Source organism: Schistosoma mansoni, chromosome 1 (assembly GCF_000237925.1).
Source record: "Schistosoma mansoni strain Puerto Rico chromosome 1, complete genome".
Classification (NCBI taxonomy): Eukaryota; Metazoa; Platyhelminthes; class Trematoda; order Strigeidida; family Schistosomatidae; genus Schistosoma; species Schistosoma mansoni.
In genome coordinates, this window is record NC_031495.1 from 22,825,681 (window position 1) to 22,849,990 (window position 24,310).

General features: G+C 35.5%; 3 protein-coding genes across 3 annotated transcripts in view; all 3 read right to left on the bottom strand.

The window, feature by feature from the left end:
* The window catches only part of Smp_129090 (hypothetical protein), a gene marked incomplete at both ends in the record, with an annotated part of 17,762 nt that extends 13,711 nt beyond the window's left edge, over positions 1–4,051 (bottom strand). The window contains one exon of the mRNA XM_018793688.1: positions 4,023–4,051. Coding sequence (XP_018648175.1) covers positions 4,023–4,051 — 29 coding nt within the window. The remainder of the gene's footprint in view (positions 1–4,022) is intronic.
* A 1,906-nt stretch (positions 4,052–5,957) lies between these two features.
* Positions 5,958–17,170, bottom strand: Smp_129100 (hypothetical protein). The gene is made up of 5 exons (XM_018793689.1): positions 17,074–17,170; positions 10,821–10,999; positions 9,607–9,869; positions 7,953–8,192; positions 5,958–6,319 (listed from the first exon to the last, which is right to left on the bottom strand). The coding sequence occupies exons 2-5, from the start codon at positions 10,932–10,934 to the stop codon at positions 6,163–6,165; spliced, it is 774 nt and encodes a 257-aa protein (XP_018648176.1). The 5' UTR covers positions 10,935–10,999; positions 17,074–17,170; the 3' UTR covers positions 5,958–6,162.
* A 3,660-nt stretch (positions 17,171–20,830) lies between these two features.
* Positions 20,831–21,859, bottom strand: Smp_187770 (hypothetical protein; the record flags this gene model as incomplete). Its single annotated transcript, XM_018793690.1, has 1 exon — positions 20,831–21,859. One exon carries the CDS (start codon positions 21,857–21,859, stop codon positions 20,831–20,833), a length of 1,029 nt encoding a protein of 342 aa, XP_018648177.1.
* Positions 21,860–24,310: the final 2,451 nt, after the last annotated feature.

Here is a 24,310-nt window from a genome sequence, read left to right on the forward strand (position 1 = left end):
TCTACCCGAAGTTTGTGCTGATGATATCATTCAGAAGGACGATGAAAGTTCCACGACCAAACCATCCAGCTCAGAGAACAAAAATTCATCAAAATCACCCACCTGAGCTACAAATCTTCTCCACTATCTTAAAACGAATATTAAGTTCAATAAAGTTCAGTGTTTATTATTGACGTGTAATTTCTTTTTTCTCCTTTTTTAATAAATAGAGTTCTTCATTTATTAAATTTATTTCAGTAAGACAATTGACATTTAATCGTTTATATAAAATACATGAATATTTTAATAGAAATATCATTAAGCTTATTTATTATTCTTATTAAATGATAATATAGTTTAATTTATTTTGCCATTCCAATCAAAAGTTTGATTCCATTTAAATCTTTTATTATCCATCATATTGACTAATGTGAGAAAAAAATTGATATAGAAAGGTTTTGTAACTGTTTTATCCCTTGGAGATTTATGAAAGGTAACTTTGAGGACTATTTATGGACCAATATGATATGTATATTTCCTATTATATAATTGTTAAGTAACTAAACTATTCATATTCGTGTCCCTCTTATTATAAGCTTTATTTTGACCCATAGACTATTATTATACGATTTACCATTCTTTAGTTATCCCCAGTCTATTGATTACTGTTCCCCCTATTCACAACCACATTTGGCTAAATCTTGTACAAATGCTATTTTCTATTTTATGGCACGATTTGGTCAGTTTGTTTGATATATAATCCCAGTTTGTTTCAGAATAATGATTCATATTACAGAGGTTGTTATTGGTGTTCTGGACTTAACTGGCTGGGCTAAGCTGATAGCAGGACTGACAAGTACTCAAGACTGCTCATACGGCCTTTGTATGTCATTACTCTGATCGATAATTCACTCCTCTCTTATTGGCGGGAATCATCACTTCATATATAATAACAGGGCACGCACTCAATCGATATAACATTAATCCAATTAATATCTGATGTATACCCCCCTCATTCTCTGTTACCAAATTAATAGAAGTGAGATTAATTTAGCTTTTCGAGATCATATAAAAGTGAACTAAAGTGGATCATTAAGTTTGTTCAAGTTTGAAACATACAAAAATGTAAACACTCCTGATATGCTTCAAAGCAATACATACTTGCATTAAACCTACTCTGATATTCATTGAATTGTAATTTATATTGTTTTTACTCAATACCTTTGTTTCTTCTCATATTTCTATTTGGTTAGTTTAACATTTAACTCTTACAAATAAATATTCAAACAAATATGACTGCTCTGATATAATTGCTTAGTTTACATAAACTTCGTCTCATCAACGTAATATGGTAATTCTCTTTAAACCCCAAAGTGAAAATCTTATCTAAAATAAGTAGTAATAAAATTGAAACCTTGCTTTCTATGAATAGAGTGCATTACTCAAGTTTGTCTGTTCATAAATACATAAAGACCAACAAAAATCTTCTATTTCTCACATTGCACACATGATATGTTCTATTTTTCTCCCCTCTTGATCCAAAGAGCCGCAAACATTTTTTCTCTATTTTTAGTATAGTTTAGTCAGTAAATTGCATTCTTGTCCTTTCTAAAGTTTTATGTTTTATTAACCTGTTACATACATACGTTACTATAGTCACATCATACATATTGGATCACTATTAATAACATTAAATGTATCATCCTATTTATCTTATTATCATTGAGCAAATACATTATTTTTACAGTTTATCCTATTATCATAAATAACGTTGTGACATGCACATTTCATGACATCATATAATATTAAATAACATCAAATTGATATACGATAAACCTTTGTTCTTTATTGTCTCGCCACGTAAATTACTGACACATACAATGACAACAGAAAATATTATTAGTATATCAATATTATTATTCTCGCGAACAGCTCCTTGGTTAACCATGTCATGTTATTATGTCAAATGTATATGACGTTTAACCTTAATTCTCCTGCTTCTTTCTTTCATGTTACTATCCAGCTAATTTTCAAACGCAGACGTAATCATTGATACCTAAGATATTTTAGATGCTTAAAGGCTTTTGTATAGAAATTTTAATTACTGCTTATGCACTGCGAACTATTGACAACCGTTTGTTTCATTCATTCGATTGTTAGCCTTCATGTGCGCGGTGTTAAAATTCATGAATCGTGTACAAGTACTGAAATATAATTCCTAATCACACCACGTGTTAGCCTTCTGTTATTACGTATCTATACTCTTGGTTAGTCTCTTTCTACATAAGGTTACATGGGTGACTGAACATTATCGTATTACGACGTATCTAATACTTCACTAGATTTTTAAGAAAAAGTTTTTACTTAGCACCTAATTTTTAAAGAAAATTATAGAGTTCATTATGTTTTTTGTGTTACATCAAAGTAACGGTAAAATTCGTGATTTTTTCTTATGAAGATTCCAAACTCATTGTACGGTTCTACTTGAAGATAAAATTGAAGATATGCCACGAAGAAAATTTCGTCATCTAAAACAATCATTACCTTTGAAAAACACACACGGCCATGCTGCACAAACCAACTAATCTATGAAAATGAATATTTTCGATAATGGCAGTAAAACCGCAAATGAATAAAGTATTAAGAACAAAAACATGGTTTGTTTTTCTTGTCTAACAGCATTCGTATGGTTTACCTTCGTATACTAAATTATTTTTCAGAAGCTTTATGTAATAGAAAATAATGTAAACAGAACTATAAGAGAATGAAGTTCTATGACAAAAAATGGGCTTTTCCTCATATTCGAAATGCATTTTATCTCTTCACTTATCTGTTAACATTTTAATCTTATTTATATATCATAGCAAGTGAAATGACCACTTAAGTGTACCTTGATAAATTGTTCCATTATTGAATATGTAAACGTCTAAAATATTCCATAGAAAATAATTTAGTTCAGAAATTTTACAAACCAACTGTAAAAATCCAAGGATATCAAAATAAGAGATATATCTAATTGGAAAATGTCTGTGAGAAGCCTCCTTCAATATTTAAATAAATACTGGTTATCCTAATCACTTTTAAGCGTAAAAACCTCTTCCGAGACTACAAAAATAAGACTAAAAGAGTATAAAATTCTTTATTTGAAATTGGTTACATTTTGTGAGTGCTAGAAAACGTATACTAAAGTTCATAATAAAACATAGCCATCTTGTGACATATTGAGCATAATGTTGTTAAAATGAGGCGGATCTGTTGAGAGCATTTAATTTATCAGTTGTCAATCGTCAATGATTGATTTTATTTGAGTTAATCTTGAAAATAAATAGTGTGCATCCATTAGCCCGATGAGGATCAGTCATCAAGTCTTGTGACGACCCCTTAACAATTGTAATCACCAGATTATTTCGTGATTTTAGTCACTATTCATTTACGTAATTCTGATGAACAGAGATAAAAAAAATTAAATAAAATGTTCGTCTCAAATTTCATTTCAGTGTCCATGATATGTTCTTGTTTTAAATCAAAAGTATAACAGTAACAGAAAGGGGGTTTTGTGGAGATTGTAGTAATTTAATAGTTGAATTCATAGGTCTATTAGAGCTAGACCACCATAGAAAACCTGGAAGCAACCTGGTGGCGCGATTTCGTAGATTGATTGGAGTTAGACATTAACACTGTTGGGTACCGGCTAACTGGTCTAGAAGTTAAGCGTTCGTGGGAAAGACAGGTCCTGGATTCAAGTTCCATCGGCGAGATCGTGGATGCGCACTGCTAAGGAGTCCCATATTAGGACAAGATGGCCGTCTAATGCTTTCAGGTTTTCCATGGTAGTCTAGCTTTAATCGACTCATGTATGACATTAAGTTATTCAATGGCGGATCATATATCGGTGATTTCAATTTAAATAACAAATATACATAATTTCAGATCTAAACAGTACAGTACTTTACAGCTTGATTTCTAATATAATCTTACCATACGTAAGTATTCTATAACTTGATTTTATCATAACGTCGTACCACATGACTTATTAAAGTTACCCTATCATTTTCATTCTTCTATCAATCATTGTTCGGCTAAATTACAAATTCGAATTATATTATGGAATTTTTAGTTTTAATGAAATGTCACTTATTTACAAGGGTATTAATAATAATATTCTATTTTCTGTTGTATTGTATAACATTCAATAAATAACAAAATACACTTTTGTCATCTTTCCCTCTTTTCTTTTTAATATCAGAAATACTACTAAGGTAGGCTAACAGTAATTTTGCATATAAGTATCTGATGTTATCATCTCTAATCATGAATACAACTAAATAACAATAGTTAACAGTAATATTATTACTATTATTATAACAATAATCATAACGAATAGCAAATGACATTTTATGATTAGATCTATAAAGTGTCAATTTATGACAAGATGCTCTCTAATGTATAATGTTTTTATTGTTATTGTAAATAATACTACAAGTATAACCAAATCATTTAGTTACATTATTAAAACCTGGGAAACAACAATCACTTATAGAATTTGACAATGTTTACATTAGTTACTTGTTAATAATTTTCGAAAAAGTGCTAAAATGTGTTTTGAATAAAGATTTTGAAAACAAATACTTTTATTATTGAAATGAAAGAATAGAACTCCGATAGGTAGATAATACGTAAGTATATGATCTAATCAAATAATTGCTTCCTAAAAGATCATATTAACGACGTAACTCTCACGAATGATTTCAAATAGAAAACAAAATAAATAGCCAATAGAATAAGTCCAATATTTTTTTGGAAAATAACGTTCGTACAGGCAAAATACTAGAAACATGAATAAACATAATTAAAAGGTATACAAAAGACAAACAATCGGGGGAAAATTATAGGCTATTCATTCTCCAACTACTATAAGACTTAATTAACGTCCTGTGAAAGAATACGTCTCGCTTTTTTCCTAGCAGTATAGTACTGAATGACAAGCATTACGCTAGAAAAATGTTTCATTGTGTATGAAGATTATGCAAAAAGATGTCATCCAGCTAGACAAATTTAAGTATTTATAGCCTTCAAGAAGTCCGACCTTGAATTAAAATCACGAATTAAGGTTTTTACCCTACTTCATCACATCATACAATAACTTAATTATGCTGTTAGTCAGAAAACTTTACAGTTTTTACAAATAATAACCGTTCAACCGATATTAGGTGAAACTAATGCCACTGTTTAAAAATTCTTAATGTAGTCTGTAATGCAAGTTGTTGTTTTATTGTATCACTAAAGAAACAAAAAACTTGTATATATTGCAACAAGGAAATAAGTCTCCCTGTCTTTAAATTGTATTGATAAAATTTTATTTAGTTAGTATGTGTGTAATGTTATTTTTGTTTATTCTGTAAGCAACACTGCTGAATTTCTTATTGAGTAAATAAATACATAGAGACCTGTGGTATCTATGATTTTAATTAAATCCATAATTCTGTACTTTAAATGTGGAATTATAATGCTACTGAAGTCTTATCATTCTAAACTTAATAAGATTAATTGTCTGATTATCATACAATCAACACTTGTGTAGTACGCTTCTACTGAACCATGATAAAACAGTGTCAGTTTATAAACTTTGGATTTTTAATCCATATTCATATTCATCCCCATAGTAATCAAGTCAAAATGTTTATTGCAGGAGACTGACAAAACCAACTGTTTTGTATCATAGATAAGTCACTGCATACTTTCTGAATATAAATAACTGAAATCGTAAAATTACGTAAACGTTTTCACTTGTAGTCAAATAACTCACTGCTGGTCACTAGTTATGCGACATTATCTAAGACCACCACTGACTTTAAAACTTTTCTAAGACAGTGATTAAAAAGCCCATATTTTATACATAATGGTAGATGTGACCAGTAACCACTTGTTCTCTTATTCTTAAAACGCCAGTCAGAAGAAAGTCGAACATACAAAAGAATGTAGTAAAATGTTTCATATTTGTTAAATTAATTTTAATTTGAAAAAGTATAACAATTTTGGGAAAGCATACTGATATATACAATATTTACAAAAAAAATTATCCATCATGCATAGGCATTATTTTTATCAGATCAGTAGTGTAGATACAAATGCACCAAATGTACAAGATATAATTGGTAATTTGAATACACTGGATTTTTAATATCAACGTTTTGTTCCCACTGAATAATCACAGTGTCCTATAAGAGAGATAGTATTCTTAAGAGGATATGATGTTGATAATGGATTGTGCTTTTTGTAGACATTAAATGATTCATTTAGGAATTTTGTATTTTTCAAACGATGAGATGGAATCGATATTCTGAAATTGGAAAAAAGAGGAACACTACCAACTATATTTATAATAATAACAAGAAACGAAGTAATAAGAATAATATTTGCTTGTCTGATTTTGAATAAGTTCAAGTTTACAAACTTCTAGAAAGAAGAGACAAATAGTAAATCAACGAAACAGATAATAATAAAATTACCCTAGATTATGTTCACAAAACGTTGAGTATAGCTATCAAAATACTGGTAAATTGAGTCCACAAAATAACATGTGCCTATGATCACTAGTACTTACGCTTGAACATGAGTGTAGAAAGACACAATAAATAAATAAATTTTTTGAGGGTGCTAGATCCCCAGAAAACACTTGGTAAACTCACTTCTGTAACCTTATTATGGAAATTTGAATTTCCCGTTTTTGCGCCGAAAGCATCCATTTTTACTTTCAGTTTGTGTTTCCAACCTGGAAGAATCCTAAATGTTATTGGTCCGTTTTTTCTTTTAGTATGCTATTTTGTGATGTTTTGGATCGACATTTTTGTATTCTATATACACACATGAGCTGTGTGCTTGTTCGTCCGTTCTTCTGAGCTACTTGTGGAATATATTTTTCCCAGCTGAATCTGGTCTTATTCCTTTAGTCAGCTGGGCTGAAGAGCAGTGGAATAGCTTAGCTTGTCCTGTAGTTGTGTTGCTGACTCTCGTTTCATTCGCCAGTCCTAGGTGATATCTTGATTTTTTTAAACACATCACATTTAAATAAATGGATGGCAACTGCTTGGTAGCAATTATTTTTCCGAAGTTTTATTTTTCACACTGGTGGGTTTGGATTCAAATGGCATATTATCAATACAATTACTTAGACACTGAATGATTTTATATTTACAAACAAAAAACAGAAACAGTGCACTTTTTACAGTTTCCTAAAACAAGAGAAACAGACATTCCCTATTTATTTATACTAGTTTAGTAATTACTGTTGATTTCATAAAAAGGTAAATTTGTCTTTATGCGAAATTCAAGCATTAACACTGATAAATATGTGTATTGCATACTTTTATTATAGGAGCTCATTTTAATCAAATATGAAACATTAATACACTAGAGTTTCGTTTTTTATATTCATTATTTCAATCTTTTAAACGCTGATCCCATAATTCAAAAGAAATTTGTGCTAGAGATACCTACGTCAGAATTGGTTAAATTTAACACTAATCATTACTTGAAACGTGTCATAATGAATCTCATTTGTTTCATAACAAAGGCATGTGAGAAATGTATAACTTATATAGCTGTAAATAGTACAAGTTTAACATTATTCAGCTACTTGAAGCTGTTTACAAAGGACAGGACTTTCAACAGATACAAGATAAGTAAGTTGGGAAGTAAAAACATACACAAGGTGTAACTAAAAGGAAATATAAATCTGAGCCATTGGAATTAAATCTGAATGTAGAGAGAAAATTGTGGATGTCGTTTGTGAGGGTGGCGAGGCTAACCAAGAAAACTTATTTTTATCAGCAATCACCACCATACTTGTTTCTGAGCTGCCCAGGCTCAAATCAAAATAGGTTATTTCGCTAGGAAGATACTTCCGAAGTCTGAGCACTATCCAAACGTTAGAAATGGTTATGCTTAAAATAATAGATGAATAGTGAAAATACCTTAGAACTATTGGACTGTCAGCTTTCTCTTCATGTTTTCTATCACCAGCTATAACATCTGTTCTCACTGGAAATAATCTTGAATTTAATGTGTAGTTCTGCACAATTGTTGGAGGTTTCAAGTTATTGTCATTATGAGAAAAATTATTTGTTCTAATTGGTGGCAGTGGTCGTACACGTTGTCTAACATTCATTAACGTAGACTTGTTATGGTTAATTTTCGTAGATGTTTTATGGAGGCTTGAAAATAGAAAAGAGGAGTATTCTTAAAATTCCATACAAAACAATCAAATAACTGATAAAATTTAAGCTGAGGGTAAGATCATAATGAGCTTTTACTGCGACTTTCATTTCACCCAAGAGTTCTCGTGAAAAAGCACAATAAACGACCATACTTGTGGTTTACCCTCTTAAAGAAAAATATTAAGCTGACGATTCATTTTTGGAATGATATGTATTACTTAAGCTTCTGTAAACTATATTTAATTTGTGATGCAATTGTATTTTGATACATAATTACAGAATCGCTTGATAAAATATAGCAACCATACATTGAATACTTCATTTGCGAAATCCCATTATTTGTCCTTCAAACTATGTATGGTTCTTCCAAATCAGAGTTACTTTCTATTTCTGTTGTCTTCAAGTCGACCATCATAGCCTTCCGCCGCCCGGTTTTCCACTACCGGTTGGTGTTACATACTTCTTATGTCGACAGATATAAGTAGCATACACCATAATAGTACCTAACTGTTCAAAACACATTTGGTGCAGTGGACTCCTACGTTATGATCTAATGAAAAGCCTACTATTTAAACCTTTACCGTACCATATTAAATCCAATTTGTTCTATATTTAGGTTACACATTTGCCCTTTTTTCGATTTGGATAACTAGAGCATTTTTTGAGGAATGCCATTATTTGGAAACCTTTATTTAATTTGGACACAAATTATTTTCAGATACCGTGTAAACTTTTTCCTAATAACACAAAATGCTATATCAAATACTGGAACAAAAGTAAGTGTATACACAAATCAAAATCGATCATAAAGATTAAGGTATTAACGTTTGGAAGTTGCAAATGCAACTTAACTTCTTCACTCTAAAATGTATTCATAGATCTATGACCTAGGGCAAGTAAAAGTTAAATTGCAATTATTCGGCTAATATACTTATTAAATAAGATTTTAGATACAGCCTTTTAGAACAATGACAGTACCGGAGAAATGTTGCCTAATAGATTGCATGTGGGAAAAGGGAGGCGCAAAACCAATGTTTGTTTTGCACGTTTTGTATTTATAGATAACAACTTTAATTTCTTAATATATACTGAACTGATCAGTAGTTCAATATCCTCCAATATATCCAATCAGGATTGCGGGATTAGTTCTGTGAGCTATTTATCTGAACAACCAACTCAAATATTACATTATAATAATTCCAAACTTTTGAAACAAGTATTGATTTTTTTCTTTATGGATACATCGAATAAAATAAACTTCAGGACCAAGCACCACTAAGACAAAGTTCTCCCAGAGAATTGACAATCTTTTTTCAATTTCACTTCTTTTTTATTCAACTAAAGCGGAGCACTTGACGGATGCCAAAAGTCTAAATAAATATGTATGGTTAGCTTTGAAAATAACACTAACCTCAAAGGTCGTTGAGAACAGCAAAGATCAGAATTTGTTTGACGAAATGCATTTAATTTATCGAAAAATTCCCGTTGATTTAACCACTCTTCATCATCGACATAGTGATTTGCTGATATGTTTACTTGGCAATTCGAAATGTTTTTGCATATGGGCCTTATCTGATTATCTACCATAGAGGCTATCCAGTCATAACCTAAGAAATCTGTTGACGAATCTTGTACAGCTCCATTGTTTTGCTGACCAGCTGGACCAGTAAGACGCTATATTAAAAGAGAGTAATGTCATTTGTTAACACCGATGACAATTTTATACAGTCTTAGGCAAATTAAAGCTCGTGGTAACCCATGATCCTAACAGATTCCATAGAGTAGCCAGTTAGCTTCAGATTATGAATAAGTTTTAAACAATGTGTATCAATATCTACCTTTCGTAAAGCATGACAATCCAAAATGTTTACTCTCAACTCTGCCAACATGAAATAAAATTTTCTCTAAAGCAAGAAATCGATGCGAAAGATTTATTAGATTTCCATTTAAAAATCAAATCCAGAAGTAATCCTACAGAAACATTACAAAATGAAATAAAGACAAGAAGATAGTTTAACTGTATTGTAAATGCTTGCCATCAGACCTAGTTGAAACCAGAATTAAATTTAAAATCCCATCTCCTCGATATCTTGTGAAAAAGTAGGGAAGATGGTATGTTACAAAGGTCTATATTATTGGAAACCAACTTGGAATGTACAATATATGAATTTTCATAGCTGCGCCCCATTATACAGAAATGGAAACCCTGTTCAACTTTATCATCAATGGCTAGGCGAATATGCTTAGAGAACACAATAGACAAGGAACTATACAATCTCCGACAGATAGTCCTCAAAAACGGCTATTCATCCAGGTTCATTGAGTGAAGCACGAAACCAAAATTACAATCTGCAAGAACTCACATGGTTCCTAACAGAACTCATCTAATGAACAGAGAGTTCAAGGGAGACTTCTGCAGAGCTTTTAAAGGATTGTCAGACGAAATCCTTGAGGGAAACGTTTTATCCCTTCGAGCTTCACATCGTCCCTTCCAGGCGCCCTATTATTCGTCAATCCCACAAGAGCATTTAATTTTAACGGGAAAACAGAAGTAACAAAAGCCTTTTACCCATAATTTATTCGTTAAATGATACCAAACTGACATAGAAAGGAATACACACTTACACATGAATTACGAATTTTGTTTTTATAAAGTGGTCGAATATTCGATTCATCATCCAGCCCGACAAAATTATGCTTTCTATTTATAAACTCAGAAGAATCCTCATGGTATGTCATTCTTTGTTTCTTCTTTAAGTGTTGAGCTAATTTTCAAAGAGCTAATACACCAACCAGTTTTTAGGCTGTATAAAAATACATATAATCTCAGTTTAATAAATCTAAATCAAGGTCTAATAAAATGAGATCTGTACAAAGAAAGTGGTTGTATGATAAATAATACAAAACGTATATGGTGAGAATTAAACATTCTTTTTCCAGCTGTCAATTGAAAGAGTGAAAAAAATCAGAAACTTTAAGGGAAATCCACTTAAGTAGGATTGTATCTTCTGATTGAAATCGATAAAGAGAACACCAGTACTTAAATGATCTAGCTTCAAAGATAAAGCTGCTGAGTGGCAAAACCAAAATTTTAAATGGTGAAGTGCTATTGATTATTCTCAAGTTATTTTGACCTTCAAAACAGTCAACAAACAAGACAGATAATAACTTTAAACGCTATTATTCTAGGAATTTCTTAATAATCTATCTGATATATGCAAGTAGAAGGCAACGACCAATACACAATTTTGATTTCCAACAGGTGCTGGAAATTATCCATCAAATTTATTGGTTATAATAGCGAGTGTAACAAAGCTCCAAAATATTACAAGTGACGAGTTCCCAAACGACAAAAGTCAAAAGAGAATACAGTCAACCTCACCAAGATAAAACTGAATTAGCAGTGTAGGTCACCACGGTGTGTGGTCAAATAACAAGGATAGATTTCCTCCGAAATGGATGAAGATAAAGTGTTTAAAGTAAACAAAATTTATAATACCAATTTAAAAGACATGTAAATCACCATGGATTACTAAAGTTTCCTAGGATAAATCATATCAAACATACATGTTAATCTGCACCTAGAAGGGACCTATGCAAAGTAACACGACGATCTAATTTTTAAAGACAAACCAAATGAGTGGCAAAACGAGAGTGTAGCACAGACTTCTTTGCTGATAACCACACTGGGATTTGTCGTTGATATCCGCCACTAGATGAGAATGTCATACATCACTACTTCCCACACCTAAATGAAATAAACAACATTTATTGGGGCTAACTATTACGTATAACCTTTAACATAACTCAAATAAACGAACTATAACCCACTTATATGAATATTATACATTAACTTCCATTAGATAACTCTGCCTTTACAACCTGGTCAACTAAGGATCTAAAGACCTATTCAGGAACTTCGTGCTGCATAATAGAAAGAGTGCTAAACCGAATGCAAATCGTGACGTAAACTGGCTTAAGCAAACGTTCTCCAATGAAACCAAACCTGCTCATTCAAAAAAGCCTGGTTATCACCACGCTTTATCTGTACATAGATGTGACCAACCAAGCAAAATACATGAAATGAAGTAGAGTTCTATTAAAATAGAAGTAAGAATGGTTTTCATTCTACGGAAGTCTACTTTTCTTCACTGATGCAGACATAATATAGCAACACAAAAATAGAAGGAAATAAGACCATTTGTCGTTAATTTGTGGAAAAGCAAGACTGTTTGTTGATAATTTAATCAAAGACTAGAGAGTAAACTTCGAGACACAATGAGAACGTTTAGTTTCAGTTTCAGTTTGGAAAGGACAGGAGGCTTGATGGCCTGTGTTAGTCCTGGCAATGATGGTCTATCAGCTGATCCAACTTTCTTTTGAAGGAGTCGACGGATGGAGCCTCAACCACGTGCTGAGGTAATGAATTCCACTCGTTGATTATTCGATGGGAAAGTCGGTAGTCAGCTGACAAGTAATTCGTTCGGGGCTTGTGAACTTTTTTGGAGTGTCCTCGTAGATTTTCTGTTTTGGAAGACAAGAAAAATGAGGGCACATCAGGTGCAAATTTGTCATTAAGCAATTTGAAAACTGTAATCAAGTCGCCTCTGATTCTTCGATTTGACAGCGGGAATAGGTTTAGCTTGGTCAGTCTAGTACCATACGGGAGCTTCGCTATTCCGGGAATCAGCCTAGTTGCTGTTCTCTGAACCCTTTCCAAGAGTTCACTGTCTATTTTAGGCAGGGGCTAGCTGCTTGTATGCAGTACTCAAGTCTAGGACGTACGAACACTGTATACAAAGTCAGAAACGTTTTAGCGTCGAGATGACTAAAAGCCCTACGTATGGACCATAAAGTTCTAAAACCTTTGGCGGCTATTGCACGGCAGTGTGCAGTAGTCTTTAAGTCTTGACTAACGATGACGCCTAAGTCATTGTGTGCCTGAACAATAGGTAACTCAGTGTTATTCATCGTGTATGTTTCTGTACCCTGGTGGCCAATATGCATCACAATACATTTGGAAGTGTTTATCGGCAATTGCAAGGTTTGGGACCATTCAGATAATCTCTCCAGGTCATTTTGAAGTTCTAAGCTATCACCCTTGCTTTGTATCGCTCTCCATATCTTGACATCATCAGCATAGAGTAAGACCGATGACGATAGTAGACGAGGGAGATCATTTACGTACAGGAGGAATAACACTGGCCCCAAAACTGTACCCTGGGGGACTCCACTAAGCACAGTTTCCCAGCTAGACAACTTGGAGTTCACCCTTACTCTTTGTTGACGCCCAACTAGGAAGTCTTTTATCCACATCAATAGATTGCCTCCAATCCCGACATTCCTTAGCTTATATAACAGCCGGTTATGCGGAACTTTGTCGAAAGCTTTGCTGAAATCGATGTGAGCTACGTCTATAGGTAATTTTTGGTCCTTAAGAGCGCACCAGCTTTCACGAGCGACTAATAAGTTTGTGAGACAAGAGTAACCTGTTCTAAAACCATGCTGCTTTTCGGAGAGGATCCGGTTTTCATCGAGATACTTTAACAGCTCCTTCCGAATAATCTTTTCTAAGATTTTAACAACCACACTAGTTAGGCTAATTGGTCGGTAATTCTCAGGCTTATGTTTTGTACCTGTTTTGAAGACTGGACTTACTATGACGTTCTTCCAGTCTTTTGGTAGACGACCCTGGGTTACGGATAGATTAAAACATACACTTAAAGGGTTCGCAACAAAGTTAGCTAATTCCTTTAGTAACCTAGGATGCAGTTCATCGGGTCCAGTGGATTTACCTATGTCAAGCTTAACTAGCAGACCAAAGACATCGAGTTCTTTAATGGTTACGCTGTCCAGTGCTTGTGTGGGGGGATTTTCATGGACTGGTGAGAAGGGTGTTTCTATGGTGTATACATCGCTAAAGTATTTAGAGAATACTTGACCTTTGCCAAAGTCGTCCTCCACTAGTGATGTGGCAGTACTGTCTCCCCATAGTGAAGGAACATTTCTTCTTCTTTTTATCCTTTGGTTTATATACGAATACAAGCGTTTAGGGCATTCTATGGATTCCCTAACGATTTTCTCTTCGTGCAGCTTTCTGGCCTTACGGAGGGTTGAGGCACAGGTATTTCGAGCCTTTTGATACTGAGATTTTGCCTCGTCAGTCCCCAGTAACCTAAATCTGTCCCACATTTTCTTTCTTTTACGGAGAAGGATGCGAACCTCCCTACTGAACCACGGTGGGGAGTTTCTCGGTCTCTTAGGTGTAGTCCAAGGGATGTGGGGGGGCGGTAACTTTTAAGTATAAATTCCGGAATATGTCCCAAGCCGTTTCGATTGATGACTCTGGGTCTATTTTCCAATCTACTGATGATGCTGATTTCATGATGTCTGGTATGTTTGCTTTCCAGACGTTAGGTCTGGATTGAGCTGAAGCGTACTCGTGATCGACAGTTATATGGAAGTCAAAGCTTAAAACTGCATGATCACTTTTGCCTAGGGGTGGCATGTAATCCAGGTTTGCAACATCATCCTCATAATGAGTCAATATAAGATCTAATAAGGATGATGCAGAACCCGGGTCGTACCTAGTTGCTTCCTTCACGTGTTGCACTAGGGCACATGTGATTACCGCATCAACTAGTTCCTGTTCGAAGGAATTTGCTGACGATTCAGTCCGCAGATTTCCCCAGTCCACCATGAGTGCATTGAAGTACCCTAGGATTAGACATCGATCACTTCGTGATAAAGTGTTGAGACTGCTTAGCAGGACCTCGTTTGCCTCACAGCTTGGACTGCGATAGATCAAACTAAGTAGCAACTCTTGTCCCCTGCATTTCAGGCGGCAGCTAACTAATTCATACGTCCCACTCTCATGGGATACACTGTCGATAATGGTGAATGGAATAGCATTCCTAATGAATAGAGCTACTCCCCCTCCTTTACGCATTTGTGTTCTATCGGCCCTTACTAATGTAAAACCCTCGAAATCAAGTTCCCTACTATCTATAGACGGCGTCAGCCATGTTTCTGTGACTGCGATTATGTCTGGCCTAGTTGAGTCAATCTGTACACCTAGTTCCGGTAGCTTATTTAGTAAGCTCCGGGCGTTGGCATAACAGATCCGAAGCCTATTCAGGTGGCCTCGTGCTTCACCCAGAGTGGCTTCGGCATCATCCTCTGTCGAAGCCTCACAACCCGAAAATTTACAATTTTCAGGTCTTTTTCGCCAGCGTCTAATCTGAGCTGTAGTTCCTTTTCGGCTTCCCGTCTTTTTACACGGTCCGCCAACGGTAAGTCCTTACGGAGAAAAACTCCTGAACCCTTTAATTTGTGTCCATTTTCTAAGATTAAGTCGCGTTTGTTCGGGGATTTGAAAACGACTTTGAGTAGTCTAGACTGATTTGGTTTCAGATGCGCTAGATTTCCTAGTCTATACACCTTTAGCAAGGTGACTCCGGGGATGTTTTTGGGCATAACTTGGTTGAGTAGTTTTTTTATCAACACAATGTCATGCTCAAAACGAGCTTTCGGTTCTAAGCTGTCACTCTCCTTGACTCTATGGAGAATGACTGATCTGTCGCTGTGATCAGACCTCGGCTTGTCGACCCTTTTGATGGGGGTATGATTTACTTTTACGTCATTTTGGCGTTTTTTTCTTACGACCTGTACCCAATCGCCAACGTTCTTTGGAGTGGTAACCACAGTCGCGTCAGGCGTACTGTGGGATTCCGGAAAGTTCAGGACGACTTGGGAGATTGGGTCATCTTTCGCGCTGGAAACCGATCGAGCCTTGCGGTTTCGGCTTCCGGAAGTTCCCTTTTGGGTACCATTTTTGATACGAGGGACAGAAGAGACTTTTTTGCGCGAGTTTCTGGTTGTGACAGACCTCTTTGGAGGATGTTCTTCCTCTTTTGTAGAGTGTGGGTCGGCATTTTTTGGACTCACTTGGGCCTGCCTTGTGTCAATCTGCGTGTCGACAGATTGAGTTCTGACTGATGTATCCCGACCGCGCTTGCCGAGACACTTTTTTGCGGCATTTACTATTGAGATGGCCTCGGTTAACAGGCTATTTGCATCCAAACAGCACTGTTGACATAGCCATACGCACCCATTTTTACTGAACCGCTTGAAAGCTGCAGGTGTTAGATTTGTGCAAACTTCGTGGTACCAACCTTTGCACTCATCGCACTGCATGCCGCTATCAACAGGATATCGACATCCTGGGCGGTGGCAAATGCTTTTGTTGCATCTTCCAGTCATTTTAAGATGCGAAAGTGAGTGTTGACTATAAGTGGAAAAAACTATAAATAGTTAGGACTAAAGTACTAACAGACACAATAGAAAAACAAAGGTACTCTGGAGTACCGACGATAAAACTATTTAGGATACTAAAAATGATACTCTAATAGAATACTTTAACTGAAAGAAATTTAATCAAAGTATAAAAACAGTAGTCTTGATACGTTAATAACGATCAAAACAATAGAATTTACTCAACGAGGAAAAATACCACTGTCCTTTTTAAATAGCGCGCGGTGTATGGGAATCCCATCCATTTCCTGGTCCAGATAAAAGATCATCTGGTGCTTTGTAGTCTCCTTTTACATCAAATTTATCAAGGGAATGTCGCACAACTAGTGTATTAACACTCCATTAAATAAATCGATCGACAGCAATCAAGGATAACAAATCTGTGACTAGGGCGATCTCATGACCGAAAGCTAGTTACTTTAGTACACACCTCTTTGAAGCCGTTCGCGTCTAGATAGAACGTACTTAGTGAACGAGGAGAGCATGCAGAGTAGCGTCAGGGCTGGATAAGGAGACGAAATTAAAGGTGGGTCGACAATTCAGCAATCATAAATAGTACACTTACGTTAATAACAAGGCAATTGAGAACAATCATAGAAATAGTATCGTGAGACTAGGATAATCTGATAATCGAAACAAGCAGTTGAATGTGTAAGATTTCGGATGTCATACACCTCATAGCACATTTGCATATTTGAAATCACCACGTGTTCAACTGACTTTGTAAACATGGTAACTAATTGATAAACTAGTTGCATATAAGCGAAATGACTGAAGGACAAACAAAGATATGTTGCATTATCTTTGTACGTCTTCAAATGTTGATTTGGTCTTTCAATGTTGATCAAAATGAAATATTATATAAACTTGGAACTATAATATATCTGGATTGTAAATGAACAATCAGACCCAAGATTCCAGCTGCGAAAATGTTGACAGTAAATGTCTGAATGTAACGCTTAAGCGTCTCAAAGTCATTATTCTTTTTTCCTATTCGTTAAGCGGACCACTTTCATCATCAAATAAAGAATACCGAGAAGGACAAAACCTGCATGATTACTTTATCAGTCTATGTGCTCACTCATATTTTGCTTCTTAGAGTTAACGAGGCATTTTAAATACATTGAAATCCCAAAAAAGATATGAAACCAGAATTATAAGAAAGTATACATGTAGATTACAGTCATAAGTACAACGAATAAAGTTACGCCGCGAGTTATATCTATTGAAGATACGACTAGTATTCCGATTTTACAACCTGTTACCAGTAGCACTTTCTATATGCGAAGCTTTCCCCCGACTAATGGAAATCAGAAGTCAGACGAGAAGAGGTAGGAAAGATATATTTGGTACGTTATCAATATATCGAGAAGCGTTTATTCTAAGCTGGCTAGTGAACGTAGGAGCAGTGTCCCACGCTGGGTCAAAACGTGATCTGGTACGGATGCATGACCGAAAGCCTTCAGTCAAACAAGTTCACTTAAACAGTGCGGTCAGCATCCAATGTCGAATACTTAGAAAGCCATTGATTTTGGGGATTTATTTACAGGTACACTATTTTCTACAACTGTATAGCTCACAACGATATATTTACATAGGAACTCAAATATCAATACTTCTGAATGTATATTTAGATCGTATAATTGATGTGCTCGTACGGAAGTAACGAATATGTTGCATTAAAAGAAGTTTGAATAAAGACAATAGATTGAATTAATATTGTATAGGTTTAACACCGGAAACAGGCCTGTGAGTGAATGTATGGAAATTTACGATGACACCGTAGACAAAAACACGGACAAATGTCAAACGTAATAGTATCTCTGGGATAGAGCTAATGCATTCCACTTTTACAGGCATGATGATTAATTCACCACAATGACTAACAAAAAAGATACTAAAAATTTAGGGTTATTAAATTGATGAAATCAATGAAAATAAATGGCAGGATATTCGTGTGAATTCAACGGGGAGTTGATAATTAGGTATAAAGATTAATACAGTAGTGTTGATTTACATTCGTTATAGTTTGTTCGAAAATGGAGGCGCCTGCAGATTGTGACCACGGCCAACGTACACCTGGTCCGAAATTGTTATTCGGGTGCTAGAATTGTGGTGCTGCTAAGTAATCATGCAATTCACCTGCATAATGAATTTAAAATTGATGCAAAGTGCGTACAGAAAAGCTCTTGGTATTGGTTGTGGACATGACAAACTTCAACGTTCCTTTTCAAGCGTAGGAAAAATCTCCATGGCAGTCGATTGTGAACGTGATGCTGAAACACAGACGAACATGTGAGTACCAAAGGAGTTCGATATGAAATTAAGGCGATAGCTAATTTTCCGAAACAGACCAATGTTTGACAAATCAATAGATGATACCCATACTACCTTTTGTTAAATGGGTGAACTGTAGCGAAATAGTCTTAGGATGAACAAATATAAAAATAAAGAACAATGAGTCTCAATGCTTAGTAGAGTAGAACGGGTTCGCATGATGGAGGAAAATAACACTAGCAATCAAATGTACAGCAAAAAAATCTAGGGCTTCACTAAACAGAAGTAATTTGCATTGTAATGAGACGATTTCGAAAAGTGGTAAATAAAAGGATAAAAAATGAGAAATCTCACATGGATGATTGAGATAAATAAATAGAAACCTCGAGTGTGTTGTCAGTCATTTGTGCCTCTCGAATTGAAATATGACTACAACATATTAGTTCAAGGCTGATGAACGTCAGGTGACATGAGATAAATGTGTTTTTGTTTAACAAGCTGATATGGCGCTAAAGTAAAACATGTTATCTGTTTTCGTACAAACAATATTCGTTCAGTGCAGCACATCGTAACCAATCTCTTAGGAATAAAACAGGTGACTTATCAGATCATAATATCAGAATTTTAATCTCTAGCCTACCTAATTCTGAACCTGGTTCCAAAGACAAAGATATAAAGTTTCGTCTCCTCATTGTTGAGAGGAGTATATATATATATATATATATATATATATATATATATATATATATAAGCACTTTCATACTAACAACGTAGTAATCAGGCGAAATTTCGGCCTATATTTGTTCCTGTATGGAATTTTGTCTACTTGGCACTTCACAGTACTAGTTTAAATGAAAGTGTTTTCGAGGGCTTGAAAATATTATTCACAGCTTTATAGTCATTAAGGGTTGAAATTGAGTCGACATTTTAAATATGTGACCGACATATAAATATTTAGCTATTTTAAGCTATTTGATTTCACAATTTTCGTCCCCATATGTCCCTCTTTTTTCGACCACACATCGTGGAATTTGCTCTGGATATGATTTTTCAGACGACTTCTCAGTAGTCTATCAAAGGTATACTTGACGGATACCTTGGGACTCAGAACATTAGTTGCTATCATCCCCCTTTCGATTGTTTTGTATGCCTTAGTCTCTAATTGGAAGTACTGTTAATTCAGTCTTCAGTAATAAGGATAGGAGGTCTAGTGACCTATTTTAATCCTTGCAGTTTGTTACACTGTGGAGGTCCAATCTCGTCTTGAATATATCAACAGAAGGTGCTGATATTACGTGTTCCGGTAGAGAATTCCAGTAATTCACTACTCGGTGCGAGAAACGAAACTCCAGACGTAGACGATTCGATCTCGGTTTTTGGATTTTCTTTGAATGTCCTCTCAAATGATCAGCCCTAGACGGGAGGAAAAGATAGGACATGTTAGTACCAAGATCATCGTTCAGGATACGATATGCTAATATTAGATCACCCCGTATTCGCCGGTAAGATAACGGAAATAAGTTGAGGTGTCTCAGTCTGTCTTCATAAGATAGGCCAGATAGGCCTTTTACCATTTTTGTCCCGCGGCGTTGGACTCGTTCCAACATATCCGCCTCATATTTGAAACAAGGACTCGCTGCTTGAATCCTATATTCCAAATGTGGCCGTACGAAAGTTGGGTATAATAATCTAAATATTTCCCCATCCAGATACCGGAAAGATCTACGAATAGACCATAATACCCTATAGCCTTTTGCAGCAGCAGCCTTACAGTGACTGGTTGTTTTGAGATCATTACTTAGTATGACTCCTAAATCTTTATAGTTTCTTACTTTGGGCAACACTAGTCCCCATATTGTGTAGTGATACGAATCATCGTAGTTATTTAATTGCATCACTACACTTTTATTAGGGTTTACTTCTAGTGACCACCCGTTCATCCATGCCACTAATGAGTTAAGATCTTCCTGTAAAACTATTCTGTCTGACATACTATATATGGGTCTCCAAATCTTAATGTCATCGGCGATTAGTAAGACGGATGACTAAGCTATAGCTGGTAATTCATTTATATAAAGTAGAAAGAGAAGAGGACCTAAAATCGTGCCTTGGGGGACGCCACTTTTTACTAGTTCCCACGATGAGAAAGCCCCATTTACTCTTACCCTTTGTCTCCTTCCGTGAAGAAAGTCACTTATCCAGTCTATGACTGCATAATGAATTCCAAAACTTTCCAGTTTTAATTTAAGACCAGAATGGGAAACCTTATCAAAGGCTTTACCTAGATCTATGAAAATGACATCTACAGGAATATTGCGATCTTTTGCCTCAGCACAATCTTCTCTTGCAATGAGAAGATTTGTCAAACATGATAGACCTTTTCGAAAACCATGTTGTTCCTTTGACAAAAGATTATGTCTTTCCACGTAGTTTATAACAGCCATCCTAATAATTTTTTCCATTAGTTTTACAACTGCACTAGTTAAGCTGATGGGTCGATAGTTACTAACTAAATCCCTACTCCCAGCCTTATACACCGGACTGATTATTGCGTCTTTCCAGTCTCTGGGCAATCTGGACTGCCGCAGGGACATATCAAACAGTATCGCTAAGGGTTCAGCAATAACATCTGAGAGGGCTTTCATAATCCGAGGATGAATATCATCAGGACCACTAGACTTATCAGGTTTGAGATGCTGAAGTAGCCTTAAAACAGTTTCTTTCCTAATAACTACAGGGTCCATCAACAAGTCGCCACAATCACAATGAATAGGTGATCGGTCCTCATTATTGGTAGAAAAAAGTTTACTGAAATATTTCGAAAAAGCTTCCGCTTTTTCGGTATCATTTCTTGCCAAACTTAACGGATTTTCTTGTATCAAAAGTGGTGGTATTCCATCACTTCTCTGAGTTCGCCTCTTTATATACGAGAATAACCGTTTTGGACTATGTTTGCAATCCCTAACCAATTGTTTTTCGTATGACCATCTAGTCCTACTAATTAACGCTTTACAAGTATTTCTAATCTTACAATAACTGGATATGTACTGTTCTAAGCCAGTAGAGATGAACATGTTCCAGTGTTTTTTCCTACGCCTAAGAAGTTTCTTAACTTCTTTATTTATCCACGGTGGACTATTGTTCGGTCTACGTGGTACCAAGTATGGTATGAACGGGGACGTGACTGCACTAAACTTGCCTTCAAATACAGGCCACGCCTCGTCAACTGATGAGCTAGTATCTACTGACCAATCTATCTTAGTAGCACAATCCTGAATGGCTGGTATGTTAGCTCTCCATATGTTTGGGCGAGGCTTAATCTGATCCTATATCATATCGCTAGCTCTAAACGTGAATGATAAAACAGCGTGATCGCTATTTACTAACGGGGGAAGAATATTAGGTTGGCAATATACTCAGTCTCATGGGTAATTACCAAGTCCAACAGAGAAGAACCTTGGTTTACACCAAAACGTGTAGGTTTGGATACATGCTGTACTAATGCATGTTCCATTACTGTTTCCAAGAGCCTGCTATCAAATGAGTTTATAGAGCATTTCGTGGTCATCTCAGTCCAACTAATGTCAGGTGCATTAAAGTCTCCTAATATCAAGCATCTGTTATTTGCACTCCATAGCCGAATGTGCTCTAAAATAAAGTCATCAGCTAAGCAGATTGGGCTGCGATAGATGACACCGAGTGCAAATGTACAACATCCGACAGTGAGCTCACAGCTAATGACTTCACTAGTTCCACTATCATGGGATTCGCAAACGGAGGAGCGGATATTTATACTATTGGCTATGTATAGAAGGACGCCACCTCCTTTCCTGCATCTATGTCTATCACTTCTTAAACAATGATATCCGGATAATTCTGGGGTGAAATCGAAGTCATGGACTAACCAAGTTTCCGTCACAGCTACAATGAGTGGCCTTAATTCGTCCACTAATGCTCCTAGCTCGTAGAATTTATGTCTTAGACTACGGGCGTTGGCATATAAAACTCCTAGGGAGAACGACCTATCCACACAGGCCTTGGTAGCATTCGCTTCCAAGACCTGACTATTCGAAAACCCACCAATCAGAGATTTTCTTCACCGTTCTGTCGACGGGTTTCTAGTTCAGCTAGTGCCGTCTTCCTTTTTATTCTATCTTCAAGAGACACATCCGGTCTAATTCGAATGCCAGAGTTGTCGTGACTTCGAGCGCTACTTAACAGAAGATTACGTTGTTTCTCCGACCCTAAGATTACCTTAAGGAGTCTACACGGTCGGGGTAGAACACTGTCATCGGCCCTTTTACCTATTCTAACTAATTTTTTGACTTGAACACCTCTAGTGTTATCTGATAATATGCTACGGATATATTCTCCGAGCCTCTCTAAGTCATGGGTGTGTCTAACCTTAGGATCTGGATCGTTAGACTCTGGCAATTTACTCACAATAATATTCGATGATATTAAATTCCTTTCAGTCGCACTAGGATGATGTTCTGCCGTTCTATCAGAGTGCGATAGTGCATTGAGTGACTCAGACTGTGAGGTCCTCAATGACTTGTCAACCAAGTGTGCTTTATCTTTAGCTTTCATTGCCACTAGATAGATAAATCCGTTATGCTAATGCTTCTTCTATTCCGTCCACAATCATTTGAATTGGAATGAAGTGATTATTGGAAAGTTTAATAAACGCAAAATTTCTTGTTTAAAACTTTACTGGTTCCAATATAACTCATGGTACATATTTTTCTTAAAGATTTACAAAGCTGATATTTCGAGGTACATAACGCACACTTTTCGCTATTTGTAGTTACCGACTTACGCATAATGCGAAAATCCCAGATTTTGCTATCGACGATTTGGACTGATAATATGAGATCAATTGACACCAAAACCTAAGGTGCTAGCAAAGTTTCAGCCTAACAAAAAGAGATGCGTTATGTTGATTTCCATCACATTCTGTCAACTATCACACGTGTATAGTTAGCTACTATTGTATTACAGATTTGTTTTACCTCAAAATACTCTCCATTTACTTTAGCTTGCAAGAACCCAGAGCATTTACTTTTTAAACAGTCGAAAATGTAAAAACTTTATTCCACGAACTAAACACAAAATTTTGAGCTCTAAACATTTTAAATTCCTGTTTCTTTGATGCTGTTTGATTACGAACAGTTCTAGAATGATACAAGCTTGTTCAACACCTGTACAAAGTTAGGTAATGTGTAGAGTTATACTTTATTTTCATCTAGCTGGTCTACTTTTCATACTCAACTGCTGAATTTACAAGAACATTTGGTTACTCGAGATGCAAACATTTGCCTTTTTGCTTTGTCATATAATTAAAACTTTCAGTATATGGTTTTGGTATTCAGTAAAAACACATTTGTAATAAGACACTACTTTTTGTCTATCGTAAAGTTTCTAGGGTCAGTGAATATCAAACAGATCATCGATCCCCGTCAGGGTCAAGGACGACCAACGCGCATCAGTTAATCGCATGCCATGGACTGGTCCATGCGTTGATG

Bases quoted from the DNA above. Each gene is read 5' to 3' on its own strand.
- Smp_129100 (XM_018793689.1), bottom strand. From the start codon at position 10,934: ATGACATACCATGAGGATTCTTCTGAGTTTATAAATAGAAAGCATAAT. The intron at 9,870-10,820 runs GTAAGTGTGTAT...CTTTTAATATAG, and splicing joins ACAAAATTCGTAATTCATGT to CGTCTTACTGGTCCAGCTGG. The intron at 6,320-7,952 runs GTATTTTCACTA...TTCCAATTTCAG, and splicing joins GACAGTCCAATAGTTCTAAG to AATATCGATTCCATCTCATC.